General features: G+C 40.7%; 1 protein-coding gene across 3 annotated transcripts in view; it reads right to left on the reverse strand.

Moving 5' to 3' along the window:
• The window catches only part of DOK5 (docking protein 5), a 94,294-nt gene that overhangs the window by 19,883 nt on the left and 51,348 nt on the right, over nt 1-23,063 (reverse strand). The window contains exons 2-4 of one of the 3 annotated variants that reach the window (XM_048820378.2): nt 21,954-22,061; nt 1,850-1,964; nt 1,630-1,770 (exon numbers count right to left, since the gene is read on the reverse strand). In XM_048820378.2, coding sequence (XP_048676335.1) covers nt 1,630-1,770; nt 1,850-1,964; nt 21,954-22,061 — 364 coding nt within the window. The remainder of the gene's footprint in view (nt 1-1,629; nt 1,771-1,849; nt 1,965-21,953; nt 22,062-23,063) is intronic. The other 2 variants (XM_048820380.2, XM_048820381.2) reach the window with 2 other exon arrangements.

Consider the following 23,063-nt stretch of genomic DNA (forward strand, 5'->3'; position numbering starts at 1 on the left):
ATGGAAGGTTGCAGTAGGCTACAGTTGCTACCCATGGCCTCCAGGAAGAGCTGGGAAACTCTCCAGTGTCCTGGCCCCGGTTGAGATTGCACAGAAGATTCAGAATTCTCTACCCAAATAGGCTTTGATTCCCCAGACAAAGCCTATTTACTCAGACCTTACATTCAGGACATGTGTGTCATTGTGAAGAACTATAGCAATGAACTTCTCTTCTAATAATTATGGTTGTATATAAAAAGTGTCACAAGAATAGTTTAACTGCAGTGCAAGTCTGTGCATTTAATAAGTTTCTTGTCTGTGTTCATGACTGCTTAAGATTTTATATGAACTCAGTTTCGCAAAGAGGATTCCTCAGTCTACTTCTCACAGACTTGGAATTAGCTAAAGCCACTCACCCACTTGTCAAACTGGTTCCTTTTCATTCATCACCTTTTTTATTCGCTTGACTTAGAGCACATATTTTGGATTGAATGAGTAACAATCAGAATCGATAGAGGAAAGTGGCAAGTAAATCTGGAAATTAATATGTTCTTTAATTTCAAGCTGGGATGGTATTTTAGAGGTTTAGAATCAGATTCTACACTCTGTTACATTAGTTCTGTGATGGTATAACTCTGTTTAAGTCAGTGGAATTGCACCAAGAGAATGGAATGAAACATAGATTCAGATTTTTAACTCTGAAATCTGGTTTTAAAAAAGCTTGGAGAAATGGTACTAAAGGAATTCCAGGTTTTCTTCGGGTGAGAAGACAACCTAAGCTTTCAAAATTAACTCTTTTAGGTTCAATGAATGGTTAAAAATTTAGCTGATGTTGCATTCTCGGTTATATTTTTAGTGCAAGTCTCTGGACTCAGTAAGAAACAGAAATGGGATGAGCGCTAATTATAAATTCTAATATGTTAACCATACATGGGCATCTGAGAATGTGTGTTTGGCCAGTATACAGACATGAGGGGAAATAAGCTAATAATTAGGGCTGCTTGAAAGGAGGAGAAATTCAAGCCTGTGCTTCTCAAAGAGGAGTGTATTTTCAAAGCGTTTAGGTATATGCATGTGGGCACACACAAGACATTCACAACTGTATTTTGCATGGAGTTAATAAAATTGTGTACACTAATTAAATCATGGAAAGCCCATGTGTGCATACAAGTAGCTGATTTCCGTATGCAAGTGAAGTAATGAAACTCAGATTATATATGCAATTATTATTTATATGGCAATATTTATTCTTTTTATTTGTGCCTATGAGCCACAGTCATGGACTGGGACCTTATTTGGGTAGGTACCTTCCAAATGCAGAACCAAAAAGCATTCCCTGCCTCAGAGAGATTACAATGCACCTAATTTGTCTGAAAAATCTCACTAGAACGTTTCTAAAATCCTAAATCAGAGTGTCAGATTAGCAGAACAGGTTAGTGCTGATAACAACCAAGAATAGTGTTTTTTTGTTTTGTTCTGGGGTTTGTTTTTTTGTTTGTTTGTTTTTTGCACCAGGTTGTAAAAGCTTGAGTATATTTCCGGTTTCTATGTGCATGGCCCACACATTTCAGTAACTGAGCCATGCACTCAGGTAGGAATTGTATTCTAAAACTTTCTAAATGCTATAAAGTTCAATATTTCTATACATACCACTCTGCTCCCTTTCTACACCAGATGCCAACAAGTCAGGCTCTCCAAGGCTTATGTCATTAATTTGAGTTCCTAGGCATTCCATCTGCAGCACTTTGCACCACTCATCTGCCTCGAGTTCTGTATAAATGCCCAGAAAATCTGTGTGTAGGTACAATATGTTTATAATTTCACAATTAACATTTCAGTATTTTCTCATATATTGTGCCAGTTTACCCACCTGATTCACAAGCAAAAGTTTTGGATGTGTCATCATTAAAATAAATGCCTACAGCATGTTTCTTCGTGCTTTTTGGCAGTCGTAATATATTCTTCACGTTATTGAGCTCTGTGACCTGAAAAAGAGCAATTTGGAGTTCTAATTAGGATCCTTGAATAATGAGTATTGAACGTAGGAGAGAAGAGAAAAACTTTAAGCCAAGCTGGAAAAAAACCAAAAAGAATGAGCCCATGAGCACATACAAGGACAAGCCACCTTGACATGAATCAGGCTCAGAGATGAACCTGAAGATTCTAAACGATGTAGCCACATTGACACTTCCACACTGCCTCATATTCTGTCTGTATGTAAGCTCCGGTGAAACCCAATAAAAACCAGGATTTAAACCACAGGGATGGTGGAATCATCTCTTCAGCATTCACACCAGTGGGGAAACACCTATAAGAAGTACATGGGAAAGAGCAAACAGGTGCCCCAGAAGTAGCAACAGGACCAAGAGAAAAGGTTTCACTTGATCCATTCACTTAGAGGGTGAAACCGATTCTGTTACGACTTGCTCTATGGAAGAGTAAACACTAGGGTAGGTGAAATTTTCCATCTAAAACTATTTTTGATGGAAAATTAGTTTTTCAACAGAAGTGTCCACTTTCCTTGTAGGCCTGTAATAGCAGAGGGCTGGACACAATGACCACAAAGGTCCCTTCCAGTCCTATGTCTTACGTTCTTTGAACATTTTCAATTTTTTGGTCACAAATACAAAAACCTGAAAACCGAACATTTAAGTCCTCCCCACCCCTCACAAATATGGTTTTCAGTATTTTTTAGCCAGAGATTTCCAGACTTCGGAAAATCAAAACTTTTTCAGTTTTTGTCAACCAGTTTTCATTTTTTCAATGCAAAGTTGATTCCCTCCCCCGTGGAAATCTTCCATTTTCTGTCCAGTTCTAGTAGATAGCTTCAGCAGACAACAGGTGATTTTTAACATTTCTACACAAAGATCCCTACTTTTCAGCCTAGACTAGGACTTTGCTCTAAGATTTTAACAAAAAAGAGCCTAAAATTTGGCTCAGTGGTTACTGTTGGTTGCTTTGCACTATTAACACTCAGGCAAGTGGCTAAATATGGAATCAGGAGACCAAATTTTAGACATCTGTTTTGGAAAGTCTTGGCCTTACACCTCAATATTTTCATTGCCAAAGTAGCCATCTGAACATGAATGTCAGCCACTCTCTCCACTGGTACATTTTTTTTTTTTTGATAATTTCATTGGAAAAAGGAAGGACATTGCTGCTAGACCTGTCCTCTCCAAAAACAGCTTGCACTATCATTGTCCAGGTTTTCCTAGTTCTCTGAATATTACTGAAAGGGTACTGTAACATTGAGCAACATTACATCCCAGTGGAAAATTTCACTTGCTTTTACCATTGTGGGTGGGTTCTCTACAGTACTGAAAACTAAAAGGCATTACAATCTATTTATAAAGAAGCAAGAGACAAATATCCTAATGAGCCTTAGGCTCCCACTGACCCTGTCTGACCCAGATCCTCCTCAAAGCAGTTCTATTGCGTGTTCCCTTCTGGCAAGCAAGAGAGAGAGAGAGAGAGATGGGGAGAGACAGAGAACAGCTCTAGAGGAGGAAAATCTTTTAAAGCTAGCCTCGCCTGAAGAAGAATGGGGCAAAGGAGCAAAGTGATGGGTGCATTATGAGCAGCCTCCAAAATAAAAAAAAGCAATGCATTGGCTGCCACCTGTGTCTGGACTCACACTTCACTGAGAAAAGAAAAGGAGTACTTGTGGCACCTTAGAGACTAACAAAGCCACAAGTACTCCTTTTCTTTTTGCAAATACAGACTAACATGGCTGCTACTCTGAAACTTCATTGAGAAGCTGCAGAAAGTCAGGAGAGGGCCATTACACAAACACTAAGCCAGCTGCTAAGTCTCACCACCAGGTGGCCGAGTTTGGAACTCAAACTTTCTTGCCTATGGGTTTTAGAATCAATCTTAACATTGCTTTAAACAGGATAACATAATTGTGCTTAATTTGCAGGATCTCTTCCCATTTTTACAGGGAAGACTATGGCAAGAGAGCCCATGATGGAAGAGCATTCCCGATGCTAACAAGACACTAACAAACATTGTGATAAAAATGAAAAATCTGTTAATATCTATCCCGATCTCACCTCATCACATTACAGGTGAACTGCAAATTGTCAACTGCCAAGTTCAACTTCTAATATTTCCTTCTCGCCCCCAAGGAAAGAATTTAATAGCATGAGAGAAACAGTAGACATTTCCTTTTTTAGGACCAATGTCTCCCTCTCTCACTCACAATGAATAGTACTTTACTCTCTCTGAGTAATTCCTCTGAAGAAAATGGAACTAATGGTGGAGTAAATTATTACTCATGTTGAATAGAGAATGGTAGAATCAGACCCGTAATAGTTTGCTACGGTATTACAGAGAATGCACTACTCTGCCATTTAGCATACAGTGTTAGATGGAACACAGGGAAGAGCCTGCTTCCTGAAGTTGTTAAGCTTGCTTTAGTTCCCCCATTGTTCACAACCACAACATAGAAGGAGTGCAAGATTGGTGCGATATTTCTGGCCACACAGAGATTGTATTATAGCTCCTTCCCTACCTGTGCGCTAAGATCTGTGTGAATAGCATTGCTCTACTTTGTAGAATTCCCTTCACAAACTCCAATTCCTGGGCACTTCGCTAAACTGATGTTAGTGGGTGTTTTTTGTCTGTAGAATTTGAATCCATGATCACAAAAAGGTGAAATAACCTAATTCACTAATATGGCGTCTCTGAAACAATTTAGCCTTCATCTTGTGGTTGGTAGCGGACCAGACCATGGAGAAAGACTGGTGCCAGAAGCTGGTATATGCATTCTTCCAATGATTTACATTAGACTTGACGCATCCAGAGCAAAGCTTTCCGAAATAAAGGCCAGATTCTGCTATCTGTACTCACGCTGAGCAGTACCTTACAAATCAATGGTATTACCTGCAGAATAATGTACTATTTAATGTGGATGAGGGTTTCATAATGGGACATATGATGATTCACAGTGGTTTCTCTAATGTATATTAACAATAATATCAATATAAGCACTGTGCCCTCATGCTTTAAGCAGTGGTGGGCAACCTGTGGACCATCATGGTAATCTGGTGGCAGGCTACGAGACAGTGTTTTTGTTGACCGTCCGCAGGCACGGCCACCCACAGCTCCTAGTTGCCATGCTTCGCTGATCCCTGCCAATGGAAGCTGCAGTAAGCAGTGTGGGATGGCCGCCGCTTCCTGCAGCTCCCATTGAATGGGAATGGCAAACCATGGCCACTGGGAGCTGCGGGCGGCCGTGCCTGTGGATGGTCAGTGTAAACACAGTCTCGCGACCCGCCAACGGAATACCCTGATGGGCCATGTGCGGGCTGCAGGTTCCCACCACCGCTTTAGAGAATAGGGAGCTCTCTGTTCCCATCTGTTGTTGAACAGGAGAAAGAATGGCCCCAGAGCTGCTTCATTTGCATAAGCTATTTACCTAGAACTAGAACTCAGGAGGCATGTCCCAGGGGAAGGAGCTCTCTGTCCCCAATAATTGGTGAACAGGGAAAGTATGGTTGCAGAGAAAGCTTCATTTTCTTAATCTTTCTACCAGTAATTCCTCCAGTCACACTTTGGGAGCCACCAAATTGCCCACAAAAATTGAGTAGTGGAACTGAACTGACAAAGAAGAGAGGGGAACTCTATCTTGTGTCATGGAGTGCATCCAAAATGGCAAGGACTTTGCTCAAGGGACTTGTATGCTAGTGGTTCCCTGCTCTTGAGGATCCTGTACCATTGAGAGAACTTTTTGCTGAAGCCACAAAATACAACACCAGAGCTACCATGGAAGAATCCAATGCCTGCAGATTGGATGCGCGATTTCAGCCTTCATCATCTTAAATGGGACTTAGCATATACTTACCATTAAAACATGTGCTTAAATGCTTTGGTAGATTGGGGTTCAAAAGTCTCTCTCCCATAGGCCTTCTGAAGGTAGCAAGAAACACTGTAGTCAGGTGACTAAGCTTTTAGAAGCTTCAAATGGAATTCTTTTTAATGTAAATATTGAAGCTCTTTGAGAGAACCATGTATAAATTTAAACACGGGTTTTCGGTTGTTCAGCATATCATGACTATGGAGTTTGGGAGGAATATACAATTGAAGAAGGGGGGAAAAAGTACTGACATTATCAATTCATCTCAAAGGTCACGCAGTTATGAAGAACTAGTGTGGTAATCCAAAAGGCAGAACAACACATTTCAATAGTAATTTAGTACACTCCAATTCATGCTTGAAATGCCAAAGTTCATCCATTTGAACAGCACAATTTATTTTCATTTGGTTCATTTTTCCTTTCACATTTGCTCTTTATGAGCGTACTGTGTCACAAAGCAAAGAAGACTATCTATACTATTCTCTCTCTCTCTCATCACAGTTGCCTTCAGAGTGCCCATACTGATTCAATTTGCTTTAACAGTTATCAAGAAACACTAATCCTAATGAACAAAATAAATTCTTCTTCACACCAACATTAGATCAGAGGAGAAAAATATATGGAATACATAATGGCCTGGTTAGTAGAAAGTTTATTTTGAAGGCTTTCAGATGTGCCTTCTGCTGGTCATGCATGGGGTAAATTTCACCCTTTAGGACAAATCTTGGAAATATTGATGTCAGTCTCATTTAAATCTATGGCAAAGTTCCTACTAAGATTTATCAGATATTATACTGAAGGAAAAACCCATAGTTATAACTGAAGTTAGATAGTAAACAAAAATGTAGAAAGATTAGCACCATAGATAAAATTAATCAAACAGCTACCAAACTTTAGAGCAAACTGCACTGGAAACTTAGTTCGGGGGAAGGCATTTCACACAGTGTGGAAATCCTTTACTTGTAGCTATGAACATTTTCTGATGATATTTGGTTTTGCAAATCTGAACAGGCTGTGGTAGAAACATTACCCTGTGTGCTGTGATAGATAGATGATCCACAATTTTGACCTTTGGTCCTGGTCCAAACATCTCTGATAATGTGCACATCATTCCTTCTCTTCCCAGCTGGCTTCAACGCAAATTCTTTTTTGGTGCAAGGCTTCATAAACACAATAAGAGAAATAACTTGACAAAACCAAGCACTATGGGTGTCATTTGGACCGTGAATTACATGAATGATTTGATGAGAAGTATTAAACCTTCAACATCCCTTCATAGATAAACTCTTCAATCCTCTACTTCCAGACTCTTCGGCCAGAAGACTTACTTTTTGTGTGCTTTGCTTTCATGGCTGCCATTTTATGTAGCCTGAGCTGTGTAGCAGAAGTCTGCTGTTTCCCTTTTATTCTTCACAGCTATATTTCTATTTCTGGAATTGTTACCCAACACGTAAGAGATGACGAAGAAGATAGATACATTCCAACATGGGAACATCCCCTCCTTTTAAGATCTAACTTTAGCCATTGGGTTATCCATGTTCTCTAGGCTCAAAGATGCACCTGTGTACCTGAGGGGAAAACGGTGTAAAGACCTCTTGATAACTGAGCTGCTGAATCCCTCAACAAGCCATTTCATCATCATCATCTCCAAGTGTCCGGGCAGTCTTCCTTCCACTGACACTTGTGTGGCAGATGGTGCAAATGGTCTGGCACATGTATGCTGAATCCATGCTGAAAAGTGACAGACTGATAATATCTTTAGTATTGTGATTTTTGGCAAGAACGGGTGATGAGCAAGTCTGAAAATGACCGGAAATATTTGTGATTGAACTTTTCCTGGCTTCTTTGAGGATGACTCGTGTCACCATCTTACCTGGTGTTGTTTATTATTATTACTACTACCACTTTTCTTTTCTGCATCTTACTAGCTCTCCGTGACTCAGACTCTTTCACAGCAAATGTATTTTCATATGCATGATTTGTGCTGTGCTAACATTAATTAGCTAATCCTCAGCAACTCTTTCAGATCATGATAATTACTGTACCAACTCCCATTTTTAGAAATAGGAAAACTGAGATACAAAGAAATTAAGGACAACATTTTCAAAAGTGGCCACTAATTCTGGATGTTTGCCACAGTTTCAGAGTAACTGCACCTGTGACCTCCCGCTGTGATCTGGTCAAAGAATGTCCTCTTAGATCTCTAACATTCAGTCTCACTGGACAGGGACCCATGTTCCACTCCCTCCTGACCAGGGCTTTAGGCTTGCAGCCTCCTGGTACTCCTGATCTCCCCAGCCAGATCTGATCAAAAGTCTAGGCTCCATGCTTTGCTGTCTCTCCAAGGGCTGTGACTGACATATTCCAGTGGTTACAGGTCATCACAGGTCCTAGCGAGCACTGCCTAGGACTGCTGTCAGTGGCATCTAAGCCTCTGTGTTCTGTAGAGTGGCCACTGACGCACCCCCAGAATACTGGACATTGCAGTACTTCCGGAGTGGTGTCACCCTGCACCATGCATGTGAGGTCATGCCAGAGTGGGCACAGCAGCACACTCTGTAAAATGGCCTCCTCCCCTATGATACCAGAAAAAACTATGTCCAGTGCCAGACAGGGACAAACCTTTCCAAAAACAGGACAGTCTGGCTTAAAACCAGACAAATGTCCTGCCTTGTGCTCTGGATCCCCTGGGGTTTGTCAGACTTCTAGAGTTGCAACACTGGTTCCTCCCTTTGCCTCTCTGGCATAGTTCCTGGGTACTGTCTCAGTCTGCTACCTGATCTGCCTCCTGCCCTAGCCCCAGGACCAGCACTGATCCCCCCCCCCAAGATACCCCAGCTAATTAAACACACCCCTTTCCTTTAACTCCATCCAAAAAGTGTAAAGGTCCTAGTTTACAGTTTAACTCTCTCAGGGCACAAAGTAGTTGTCGAGCAGTCAGCACACACACACACTTTTTGCACAATCCAAAACCTTTATGCTCTTATTTGTAATCATGTCAAGAACAGGGGAGCATGGATCATACAAAACAACAAACATCTGAAACCGCAACGTCCCTCACTTTCTAGCTCACACTTCCCTTGTGAGCTCTTGGGAACCATCTGGGTCCAGGAAAGCAGACAGACAAGGCATTCCCTCCTCATACAGGCTATGGTATGCTAGCTGGTCTCTCTCACTCATGGAGCCCCTCACTCAGCTTCTGTGATCTTCTGCCCCATCCTACCTCTTCCTCGCTGGCCCCCGGTTCCTCTGTTTCTTTATTTAAGCCCCTCCTGGTCAGCTGGCCTGTTTTGTTCTACTGCTGGTATGTTTTTACTGTCAAGTACCATTTTTAACCTTAAGTATTTCTGTTTGTATCTGTCTGGTGTGTACATGCTACAGGACCTGTCAGCAACCATGAACCTACATACGGACAGGAATTTGTAATATAGCAGTTTTTCATCATATGACTCCACAAGTCTGGCAAGTCAAAGTCCTACCAACCCTTCAGCAGGGTTTGGATAAAAAGGTTGTGTCCATTTGTTCAATCAAAATGAAGCACCTCTGGCAGGTTAAACTCAGTCTTTTATACCAAAAAGCCTTTCTTTGTCTCCTTGGGCCTCCGGTACATAACTAAACCAATACATGAAAACAACCCCATGGGGTGGTACTTCTCTGGAGTGGCCTCCAGTCCAGAGACTGCAGTAATGACCCCTCTGGCTGAGCTGTAGTAACCCTTGCTCGTGAAGTAGAATAAAATCTCTAGTGCACAATGATCCATGTAACATTCATAAAGTTAATATAATAGTCCCTGAAAAATACTACATTTGATTGTAAAATTTGTCATTGCTTCTGTTTGTAAATGCCTTGCTTACACACTGGGGGAAATCCATTGATTTTCTATTGCCATGGACTTCAATGGGGTCAGAATTTCACCCCTAGGGCTTAATTTTTGAAAAGTACTGTGGGTCTGCAGCTACTGAAGTTACAGGTATTTGGCTTTTTTTTAAAATCAGGTCTATGGGTCTAAAATCTGGCATCTAAAAACCAAGGAACTCAAAATTAAGTCCCAATTTTCAAAAATACGTGCACTCCCAAATTGCACAGCATACTGTCCCTGCATATGCATAGGCTGTGGATTTGTGTGCATGTACTCGTGTGCACGTAGGACGGAAGAACCCAATGCACAGCTACAGACTAGGGACCGAATGGCTAGGCAGCAGTTCTGCAGAAAAGGACCTAGGGGTGACAGTGGACGAGAAGCTGGATATGAGTCAGCAGTGTGCCCTTGTTGCCAAGAAGGCCAATGGCATTTTGGGATGTATAAGTAGGGACACAGCGAGCAGATCGAGGGACGTGATCGTTCCCCTCTATTCGACATTGGTGAGGCCTCATCTGGAGTACTGTGTCCAGTTTTGGGCCCCACACTACAAGAAGGATGTGGATAAATTGGAGAGAGTCCAGCGAAGGGCAACAAAAATGATTAGGGGTCTGGAACACATGAGTTATGAGGAGAGGCTGAGGGAGCTGGGATTGTTTAGCCTGCAGAAGAGAAGAATGAGGGGGGATTTGATAGCTGCTTTCAACTACCTGAAAGGGGGTTCCAAAGAGGATGGCTCTAGACTGTTCTCAATGGTAGCAGATGACAGAACGAGGAGTAATGGTCTCAAGTTGCAGTGGGGGAGGTTTAGATTGGATATTAGGAAAAACTTTTTCACTAAGAGGGTGGTGAAACACTGGAATGCGTTACCTAGGGAGGTGGTAGAATCTCCTTCCTTAGAGGTTTTTAAGGTCAGGCTTGACAAAGCCCTGGCTGGGATGATTTAACTGGGAATTGGTCCTGCTTCGAGCAGGGGGTTGGACTAGATGACCTTCTGGGGTCCCTTCCAACCCTGATATTCTATGATTCTATGATTCTACTCATGGTATTTTATATTTTATTCCCTCACCAGGCTTTCTGAGGGAGGAGGGCAGAGTGCTTCTTCCCATCAAATGAAGCCCCAAAAGCCCATTCATGCATGTGAATAGTAGTACATGAACTCCACAAACTGTTTCAACTGCTTCAGAACGACTTCAAAATGTGCTTCCGGTGTTGACCCATATTCACCTCATATGTAAGTAACAAAGTTCCGGTATTCTAATGGAACATTAGGAGGAATACATTTGCAGCTGGAACACTACTCTGACCTCCACGTATGGGTGCAAAAAACGATATGTACTCTTACTTGCACCCGCTTTTGCGGTCACAAAAACACCTGCTAACAATCCTAGCACCTGTGGGCATAAACAGTTTTAAAATGTTTAGAGGGCCAAATATATCACACCTTTCTTAAAGGGGCAAATTATCAACCATTAGCCTCCATCTCAGCATGTGCAAAGCTGCATGCACACTAAGGTACAAGTGTGTTATAGTTTGACATCTGACAAAAATGATATTACATTTCATAAGGCTTCCATTTCTGGCTTGTAGAAGGATTATGGCTAAAACCACCTACTGAATTTTGAGACTGGACTTATTAGCTATATATCACAAACTCTATCACTCTCAGACCTAGTCCCTTGGCTCACATGTTTATTTGAGCTGTGCTTGAGATCCATAACCACTGGCTACCAGCTTTATGCTATTTGTCATTTCACAGTAAGGAATGGCACATATACGCCATATACAACAAAATACGCCTGATAAATCTTGATATATGACATTCCAATAAAGATGCCAAAAATGCCTTGCCAATTTTTTTAAAGTCTCAGACCAGACACTTTATTTATAATAAGTGATAGTATTCATTAAAATAAATGTTTAACAACCAGTGATTAGCAGAGTGGCCATACTTAAAATGTTTAATTTGCTACCAATATAATTTTGCATTCGCGAGCTTGGAAAACAATTACAAATTACACAATTCAATTTTCCAAATGGATTATTTTGTAACTAGGCAGAAAGACTGCTTAAATTACTTCTGCTGTTTCAAGGGAAGATTAATACGACCAGATTAAAAGTCAGATCCCCTTGAGGAATCCATATATTCCTGTCAGCATTATGCAATTAAGTTGGTATAGTATTGGAAAATTAAGACTGTTTCTGGTATGTTGCAAAGTCAAAAGACGTTTAGAGAAACAAGAATTTAACTTCCAACATTTCCCCCCGCTCTTTCTTTGCATATGATAACTTGTAGAAGATGAGGATTCATTTATGTTTACCAATGAAAACAAGACAGCTACCTAAAAGGCAATTTTCTGCACAGCTTTTGTAGTCTGTATCCCAATTATTTTTCCTCCCTTGTGGGACTGCATGAATTAAGTGGCCAATTCGCTTTGTGTATACACATTTGCAGCCCACTTCAAAAGCTTCAGATGACTTCGTTCTCATACAAGTCACCTATCTATTGCCTTGCCCTGAATAAATCACACCCACAGAGCCTTTTAACCTGTATATGTTGCAAAACTAATAGAAGATTCCAAAGTTAAACTGATATTATTTATAGGCCAATATTTTACAAAGTTACTTATTTCAAAAGGATTTGTTGTTCTTTTACCTTAATGAGACATTGTTTTTTATCTATTAAGTACAGGACTCTTCCATGGAACTTGGATTGGTAATGGAACTACTGAACCCACCCCTATGCGCTCAAAAAAACGGATAGCTAAAATCTGGCCCTAGGTAATTAGCAGAGAACTTGTATAGCATAACTTAACATCTACTGAAATTGTTATGCCCCGCCCATCACCATGGGATCGGAGCACCTATTTTATAGAGGATGCTAATGCAACACATACATGCGAACAAAGTCCACATACCATTAATCTTTAGAATTAAACCCAAAGACTAACCTGTTTTTCCTATCTTTAATGATTCTCTGCTGTAGGTATTTTAAGCCATGTGTAGGGCTGGCAAATTGTCAGGCCTGTCCTCAAAATTTGTGCACACAACTGAGTATCTTCAGAAGCTGACAAACACCCCTACTCTGCACATGAAAAACCAGCATTGGCTTAATTTACCATTCAAAAATGGGCATGCAAAACTGGAGGACAACAGATTGCTGGGCAAAGCATTTATGGAAGACCCTCCAATTTTTCATCAACTCTTGGGCCTAATTCTGTGCTGACCTAGACACTTTGCACCACCACTAAAATCCTGACTGGGATGATTTACACAGGGGACTTGTTTCAGAGTAACAGCCGTGTTAGTCTGTATTCGCAAAAAGAAAAGGAGTACTTGTGGCACCTTAGAGACTAACCAATTTATTTGAGCATGAGCTTTCGGAAGTGAGCTGTAGCTCACGAAAGCTCATGCTCAAATAAATTGGTTAGTCTCTAAGGTGCCACAAGTACTCCTTTTCTTTTTACAGGGGACTTGTGCATTGCAATGCTGATCATTGTAACGTCCAATTCTTGGGCTCCCTGCCGCCCCGTAGAATTCACAGCCCCAATTTAAACACCAAGGCTCCCATAGCATTTTATAGGGAGAGTTCAGTGCCTAAGAAAGGGATTCTCAGAAGCCAGCAGGATGAGTAAGTAACTGCCAGGAGTGAAATGCCAAGGATGAGGGTGGATCTGGGGCCCAGATCCACAAAGGTACTGACGCATCTGTGGGCACATCTACACTGCAACTGGGAGCATGTTTCCAAGCTTGGATAGACAGACACACACTAGCTCTGTTCGAGCTCACATGCTAAAAATAGCTGCATAGCTGGGGATAGCACAGGCAGCAGCTCAGGTAGAAACCCACCCAGACCCCCTGGGTACATATTTGGGTGGACAGCCCAAGTCCTGCCTGTGTGCTATCCCTGTCTATGCTCCCATTTTTATTGCACTTGCTCGAGCAGAGCTAGTGAGTCTGTCTACTGGGGCTGAGAAGCAGGTTCCCAGCTACGGTGTAGACATGTCCTGATTGACAGGCCAGAAGGAGGCGCCTATCTCTGCTTGGGATTTTCATCCCTTCTCCAGGTCAGCCCTTTCTCATGAAAAACCACAGAGACGCCAGCCGACCCCAACAGTAAATAGTCCAGTGGACTGAGAACTCACCCAGGGTGTGGGAGACCCAGTTCAAATCCCTGCTGTGCCTGATTTACAGCATGGACTTTAATCCATGTCTCCCACCATCCTGGAGAGTTTCCCAACCACCCTGCTAGAGGCTGCTGTGGGGTGGGGTCTCTTACTCTTTTCTGTTGAAGCTTTTCCACTTTGTATAAGTAAATATTCATTAGGCCATGGGGGGGGGGGGCACGAGAGAGGGAGAGAAGCGAGAGATTGACTCTATAGCTGGAGAGTCAGGTTCAAGCCCTTGCTCCAATGAAAATTTAATTTGTACAGTGTGGAACAGCTTCAAAAGGAGAAACTGAGAATGACCTATGTCTGGGCACTCTAATGGGAATCCTGGGCTTTAGTCCCTATGCCAAATTAGACAGGGAGGATGGAATCTGAATCACCTAAACTAACCAATGGGCTCTTGGATATTCTACAGGACATGTGTGCGTACAGCAGTCCCCAAAATTCCTTATCTGCTCGTTCCCGTCTTTTGAGCAAGAGAGCGTGCTTTGAGAATGCCTACCAGATTGGGCACCACGGGTGAGACAGATCTAATCTACAAGATTAGGTGGCACCTGAGAAGTGGTTTCATGAATGTCAGTGGAGCCTAAATGTTGGACTTTGGCATCTAAAAAGGCAGCTAGGTGCCTAAATACCTTTGTGAATTGAGCCCCAAATCACTAGGCATAATGAGCAGGGCTACGTATGAAAACGATCAGCTATAACTGAATTTCCCTTTGTGTGTGTGTGTATTCAGTAAAAGACCTTTAACATTTCGGGGACTGGCTGGAGGAGGGGTCAGAGGTGGTGTTTAAAAACAAACAAACGTAAAGAGCCTTTTTCAAGTAATTTGAATATGCTGTGAAGATTTTAGGGTTTTCAGGATTTGCCATAAGCCATAGCCTCACACTACATGTTTTTCCTTGATCTTGGGGGAACATGAAATTTTAAAACATCTAGTTCCCATCCCCACCCCATTCATATTTTTCAGGATAGTCTTTAAATAAAATAAACATATGCATGTTTAAAGGCCTGATTCAGGTGTGCATAATCTCTCTGATTGCATATGTAAATGCTCCTAGTTATTTGGTTGTGCATTTGCACTGATTGGGGGAGTCAGTCTTGAAGCTGAAATTCATGCTGACTTCTGTACTGTCATTCTGAAATTAATCACAAGTTACGTCAATAAGTCATATACTCTCTATTTATTTGTATTTGACTTACCAGCATATTTTTCACATTTCGGAAGTGGCCTGATGCATACTTAAAATAAAGGTCCAAATCTGTGTTGCAACAGAAACACAGCACAGAAGATACAGGCCACAGAGAGTGGGAGGAAAGGTGGCTTTACACCACCAAGTTTGCAAGGCAGCCAAAACAGCATTCAGCATTACTAAGAGTATCTTCCAGGCTGCCTATGGACTGCACTGTATCTCAGTATCTCCACAGTGCCAGGCACTATGGCTAGGCTTCCTCCCACCCTCAACCCAATCCCTGCCTTGCATCTTATCCTGGGGCTTGTGGGGGTGAGACAATATAAGGGGGCTTATGTCATCCCCCTGCTGCTCCTATACCAGAGGATCTCACCCAACCCCTTTCAGTTCCTTTACAGCCCCATACACCACTGGAGTGGCATATAGGGGGCAGAGTTGATCCCAGAATTCCAATCTGGGCTAAGCCTGTGTGAACCATTCAGAAAAGAAAAGCAAACTCATCTGAGCTGACTGTTCCGATATGCAAAACCGAATACAGATATCATGGGTTCATGATCAGCAGTCTCAGATACCTCAATGTGATGACACCAATCTAGAGCCCAAAGACCAAAACCCTACGCGGTGACATAGCAAAGCAACCCACCAAGCAGAATTCAAAAGAGTTCTCAGGCCACAGAAATTCAGACTCTGACCCCAGATCCAGGACTACTGATAGAACAATGCCGTGAAAGCGGATGCTCAAGAAAGAGCCCTGTCCTATCGTAATAAATTAAAAGTAACACCTGCAGTTAAATTTATCATTTAAAAAAAAGAAGAAGAAGAAGAAAAGATTTAACGCTTCAGTGAAGAGGCAGGTGCTACTGAAACACTGGCTGGTTTTTGCCATTCCTCCCCCCCTTTATAGTTTTTGTGATGGTGTAAAACTCTTCTTATAGAAAGATATATAAGGCGAGTAGAGGCTCCTGCTGTTTCTAGATTTGATGCTGCCTTCATCAGCATTTGAGAGTCATTTTTCAGGGCCCAAGAGGGAAGATAATAACCACATTTCTTACACATTATTAATGCAAAAGTGGAGTTTCCTCCTACTGCATCATTTGTCGAGCTGGACCACATCCCCTTGGATTCATTAGCACAATCTCTCATTGCGGTGACACCAGGCATGGTAAAGGGGTGGGGCTGCTTTCTCATTTGTTGTAGCATTGCTGCCTTTGTCATAGCTATTTAAAAACAACCTTCTTTCCCACGGGTATTTAATGAGAATATTAGCAGAAAAGAACCCAAAGCTATTACCATACACTTAGACCCATTCTTGCTGACCGGCGTGACTATATATCAATAAAGGCAGAGTGCCACGATTCCATGTTGGTCTCATACATCAAAGAAACAGAGCATAAAGATGATGCCTTAGTACAATACATCACCGAAGCCACATTACTCTAATGATACACATAGTGAAAAACTGACCAGAGGGAATATTAGCTGAAGTCTCTGCCACATAAAATTGGTTTTGAATTATTCGCCATGCTGTTCCTGGAACTAGCTCATGACTCTAATAAAGGACTAATGAGGATATGGCTATTTTTCCTCTTCACTTTATTAGATTTAGTTAATATTACTATTATTAATTGTTATTATTATTATTATTGCAGACACATTTAATTAGATTATAACCCAGACTGGAATTTCACACATCAAGAAAGTAGCTCTCAGGCCCTGACTCATCTAGACAGGCAATGCCACCATTCTTCTTGGTTACTATGACATCATAGCGAGTAACATCAGAAAGACTATACTCCGTTTCTGAGCAATCACCTTCACAATTTGCATTCACAATATGGATACATGCCCAGCACCTAAGTGAGTGGATGCAGGAAAAAAAAAGTTTTTCATGACACAGGAGGGCGGGTGGGAGAGGGAGATTTGAGTGTAGCTGACAAGTTGGCCCACAAAGTCCTCTAAACTTTAGGAACTACTTTTTGTGGCTATGACAGCCTTTGTTTTAAAGCCATAGACTACAAGAGAGGCAGTTCTACAAAACTTTCAGAAATTTCCTATAAAATATACTCCCATGGTAGAAGTAGCAATTGAATGCATGTTACTCAGTACTCCTATCAATAATTTGAAAACCTCAGTAGAAAGAATTAAAGGTAGATCTCACAACCAGCCAGGACCAGATGACCATTCAAGCTACTCTGTGGATTAGACAATCTCTCTTGCTTGGATGGACACTAGCACAGAATTCGGCTCTGATGGACATTGAGTATGGTCACACCTGACTGAGGAGTTCCTTTGTATTGCAGAGTATCTGGATGAAATGAGGCAGAGCTGGTGGAAAATTTTCAGATTTCTGGTAAAAACAGTAAAAAAAAAATCAAAAAAGATTTTGTGCTACGTTTTTGGTATTTTGACCAGCTTAGAGAGTGGTTGACATTTTTTCAAAAATTCAAAATTTGGCCTAAAAATTTTCAGTCACCTGTCAGATAAAGGTAAACATCCAGGGCCACCTGAACTAGTCTGTGCTTAACACTGAGCACATGGAACTTCATGCAAAGAGGCACACAGATTTGAGGACAAGGGATTTCCCAGGTCAAAGCAGATGGGTTGTCGAGAGTAAGGGGCAGAAAAAGGAGCTGGTGTTATTTTGGCTACAGGTTGGACATACTGGAGCTAGACCCTCAGCTGATGCAAGTCAGTGGCATAGCTCCACTGACGTCAATGGAGTTATTCCAATTTACACCAGCTGAGGAATCTGCAACTCCATCACTGACTTTACCATCTCTGTACAAGACAAATAGTAGAGCTGAGTGGCAAATGGTTTTCTCGTCCCATGAACATTTTTGAGATACCAAAAGAATTTCCCCATCATGAATTTGGTTGAAAATTTGAAAATTTTCACGAACAGGGGGGAAAAAAAATCTAACTGGGTCAATCAAAACATTTTCTTTTAGTAATTTGGAGAAGTTTCATTTTTATTAATTTATTAATTATAATTGTACTAGAGGTAGCATCAATTTCAAAAGAAAAGTAATTTCAACCTGGAAAACTGGAAGTTTTTGTTTCAAAAATGTCAAAACAAAACATTGACAATTCTGATACTTTTTTCCTCCAATTTTGTTGTTGTTTTGTGTTGAAAAATTTGTCAGAACGGACACTTTCCCACAAACAAGTATTTTTCTGCTAAAAGATTTGTCAGAAAATTCCCAGTCAGGCCTAGTAAACAGGACTTGGGAACATTTTGTCAATTAATAAGTTATGCTACAGCTGAACACCACCCTATCTCCATTTCCAATTTCTCTCCCAATGAAAAATGTGGATACTGCTACACCACAGACTTTGTTACCACAGCAAAGGGGAAATACTACACCGGCAAATGATAGCTCATCCTGGTGCATAATTAAATTTAAACAATACGGTCTGATAAGCATTGCTTATTTTTCATTTTTGGGTGTGCATAGAAGAATGATAAACATGGAGAAGCAGTAAATTATAATGATGACACTGACTGTTTGGTGAGGGGCATGGAGAAAATACACTTCCAGATTCACTGTTAGAATACTGAACGAAATCATTAATTAAAATAACATTTACTCTAGACTACAAATGGTTTCTCATGAAAATGTACATACTGCAGCAGAAATATTCTGGATATAGATAATTATTATTGTGACTAATTTGCATTGCAGTAGTGCACTTAGGACCCCACTGCAAATTAGAGTCCTGTCATACAAGGCACTGTATAAAAATGTATAGTTAGAGACAGACCCTGTGCCAGACAGTTTACATCTAAACCGTGGGGCAAACTGGCTTCTGGCGCACACACTTCTACTGGGCATGAGGACACCCACTCCCAGGCTTCTTGACCATCATGTTTACAATGTCGAGTTCCACTGGCCAGATGCATGGCTCACCTACAAATTCTTGTCCATAGTGGTCTCACATAGGGAATACTGGAGTTATGCTCCATTTTGTAAAGGAAATTGCAGGACACCTTGCATGGATTCTTTGTGGCTTCATTTCCCATGTTTTTAGACAGTTGAGTCTTACATATCTGGAACTTGGGTCAGCTCTGGTTAATAGGCACTGAAGTTTGAAACATTTTGGTTGGAATAACCTGGATTTCCCACGGCAGAATCTTATTGGGAAAGCATAGCTTGTGTACAGTAGGTTTGCTTAAATTCTCATGGATTGGCCAGTACCAGAAGTGGGACTATTAGCCTGTCACAGAATGAGCTGGCCCATTAAGAGGGTTGAGGTCTGAGCTGAACTAGTATCAAATTTGGTCTGATGGTGATCTCCCCAGGTAGAAGCAGTGAGTGAAGTCACCTGACAAAGCATCAGGTGACCAGGAATTGGGCCTTCTGGGGGAATAAGAGGACAGTCCTGGCCAACTGGCTGCTTGGCTGGTGGATGAGAGTCAACTGACTGGAATATACCATTTAGCTTGACACATTTGGGCTTGAGCTCAAAATGCAGCATGAGCAACCATACCAAAATGTTTGTGAATACCCAGAAAGAGCAAGTACAGTTTCCAAAAATCTTGACTGGAAAGTGCATGTATATAGAGGTTTGAAAAGATGACGGCTGATCTAGGGATGCGAGTCAAACTCAAACCTAGACAGATTTCAAGTGTATTCAGCATCCGAGTCAAATCGTTCACACAGCTCCAAAAAATATCATTAAATGTAGTTCTAGATAGAACTAATGTAGCTTTCAGAAGTATGTGTTGCACACACATGTTTTAATTTTAAAATTACATGAAGAGGTTTTATTTCCTTAGAAACTTCATGTTTTGGGGGGGGGGGAATGTTGACAAAAATGTCTTGTTTTGGGGTGTTGGTTTTTTTTTTTTTAAACCAAAACATTTCTAAACAACCCAAAATATTTTCCTGGAACATTTTTTAGATGTTAAATTTACTCAAAAAACATATTTAAAAACAAAATCTTTCAACCAAATCTAGTGTTTATTTTGTGCCTGCAACTATTTCTGGGTATAAGTTTAGCTGCTTAAGGGTGAGATTTTCATAAGTACTCACAACCGGCTGAATTCTGCTCCTTTTGAAATCAGTGGGAGTTTTACCATTTATGTGACTGGGAGCAGAGTTGGGCCTATACGGAGAGCTATTGTAAATGACACCCTAGCTGTCCGAGCTCCCGATTACATCCATAAATCAGTTACTTGACATTAGGCCATATCTTGCAACTTGATTTATGTGGTTGGAGCCCTATGCCTTCATGGAATCCCTCTGAAGTTAGTGGTAGCCATGTGGTATAGGGTCCACTTGTGCAGAACCAGTTGCAGGAATTGACCTCTGGATTGCATATGTAATAAACTTGCAAATGCAAAAATGGATATCCTCTTAAAGAAGAGAAGAAAATTTGGCCTTAAGTATTTCCGTTCCTCTTGGATCTCAAATCCAGTCTTAAATTCAAAATCTTCCCAGGCAGTGGTGCATATATGGCTGATGTAAATTTAATCTCTTATAATACTAATGCAGAGCATCAGTAATTATCAGAACTGCACCATCATAGATGTTACATATTCCGTACAGAGCTGAAATGTATCTACTCTAAAAATACATACTGTGTAATCCCCGCACAGATCAAATGGAAAATATATTATTCACTTTTCATTGCTTTTGCAAACTGCTTAATATAAATTTGAATGAATTCCTTTTTCTGGGCATGATGTACTACAAATAGCCCTGGGGTTTTATGACCAATCCCTTATAAATTATGTAGAGCATAGATACAGATGGAGTCAAATAGGAAAGAATTCAGATCCAGTATTCCCTCTGGATTTCCTCCTATATGTCTCACAAACTGGATAAGAGAGGATCAGCCTCAGAAGCTCATCTGCAGTGTCAGGCACCTAGGAGGTTATGCACATAATTCCTAATTTTCAAACATATTAAGCTTTTGCCAACAAAGATTATAAATTAAAGCATATTATTTTCAACTCCACGCCCAGGAGAATTACTCATGTAAATTCTCACATGAACTGAGATGAGCAGAGGACTCTAGAGAGAAGGGATTAGAAAAATTAAGGAAGTTCATTGGTCTGAAAGGCATCAACGAGGGCTTTCACATTAGCCAAATTCGCTAACTTCAGCAGAGTTAGACTAAGGATGAATATGTGGTCCTTTCTGTTTCCAAGAGTTTGCACAAATAATCTCTGTCAATATAGACCATTACAAGTTCAATTGAAACTTGTGTCTAAAAAACCTGGCAGTAGGGCCCTTAAAGTTTTGGGTTATGGCAATTATGATTTAGACTCCCCTTTCCAAGGCAAGCACTCTGGGCTTGATTCTTGATTACATTAAGGCCATCTTAGACTCTTTTAGCAGTGCAGATGGGTCTTAAAGTAGGTGTACAATATTAACTTACTCCCCTTACATCTTTGACAGTGTAAAGGGACCTTTAAGTTGCCTTAGTGTAAATGAGACTTAGATCCTATCTTTTTATATGTCTGAAGTGTATTTAGCTCACTATTCTTGCCATGTTAATAATAAACTCTGGTGATTCATAAATTAATTAATCACATTAATCATTAATCACATGGTTTCAATGTTGAAAAAGAGGAGACACACTTTTTGTGAAAACTTTCATGATTTTTTTCCCAACTTTTCAACCAGCTTTAAGGCTCATCAGTGCAACAGAGTTAGGATAGACACAAAAGTGAGCCCACAATTTTGAGTATCTTGATTATTTACAGTTATATTCATAGTAGATGAGTTGTCAAACTATACAGCTTATAAAATCTTTAAATTTCACTGGAGAGTTTGTCTTTGAAGTAGCAACAAAACTAAGTATTCTTGGCCTCTAAACATCTGTGGGAGCAGTGTAGAATTATGAACCCAATGGAAATTTGGATACGTTTACATATGTCCAAATCTTACCTTGTGGTAGCACCTAAAATAGGCAGCACGCTCATCTGAAAACTTCTCCAGTCGTTTTGGCCCTTTGCTTGAAGCTTTCTTGAATACTAACCAGCATCTCTGATAAATCTGGAAGCACAAAAGAGTAAGCTTGGCATCTCCAATGACTTGAATATCGCTGACATTTGCATAAAATGCTTTCTTTTTGATGCTTGTGCATGTAAACGTTTTACAAGTCACAAACTAATTGTTGCTTAGAGTAAAAACAAAACATTCTATCCACCATGGATTTTAGATAGATTTACTGAAATCAGAAGAAAGAAAATGAGGGTTTTGAAGACAGATCCAGGGGGAAAAAATCATCACTGGCCTGATTTCAGAATACAATGGCATGAAGAAAAAGCTTCGGAACAAAATACTTCTCTGATCATTTCCTTTAATGTTAGGGACTAGAGGGAAAAGGATGCAAATCATGGACTTGCTAATGCAAGATCGTTTCTGTTCCCAGGGGATCAATACTATAGCGTGAACAGTTGAATGATTTTTATTTAGACATATTGTATTATTGTAATGGGAGTAATTAAAATAGACATAGGATTCAGTCTTGCTACATGTAGTTCAGATAGCAACTTTGTAAAATCTTGGTCAGAGCAGACAGGCAGGTATGGAACTTTCCATAACAAAGACAGGAAACAACACTCTGTTTCTGAAGGGATTGGAAAAGTTACTGGGCAACACAAAGGCAAAATCATTCAATTATCCTGGAATCTAGAACTAAAGGTTGGTCCCAATGAAGTCAATGGGAATTTTACCAACATTTTGCCATTAATCATTCCCATATGTTCACTGTATTCACCTGATATTTATTTTTTGAGCTCTTCTTCTGCTTAACAGAACACCAGGGAAGTTGAAGGAGTATTTCATAAAGCCCCCATAAACCCAGCCTTTACCCACCTGTCTCTCCAACTACTGCTCTAGTCCCCTTAATCTGTTCACTTTAAATATAATTGTGCCACTTACTGATTATCATTAATTGTACTATGGTAGCATCTGGGAGCCAACCAAAATTGCCACACTTTCAGAAATGTGTGGCTAAGTTAGAAAGAGTTCACAGAAAAAAGTGATAGAAGG

The sequence above is a fragment of the Caretta caretta genome, chromosome 13 (assembly GCF_965140235.1).
Source record: "Caretta caretta isolate rCarCar2 chromosome 13, rCarCar1.hap1, whole genome shotgun sequence".
NCBI lineage: Eukaryota > Metazoa > Chordata > Testudines > Cheloniidae > Caretta > Caretta caretta.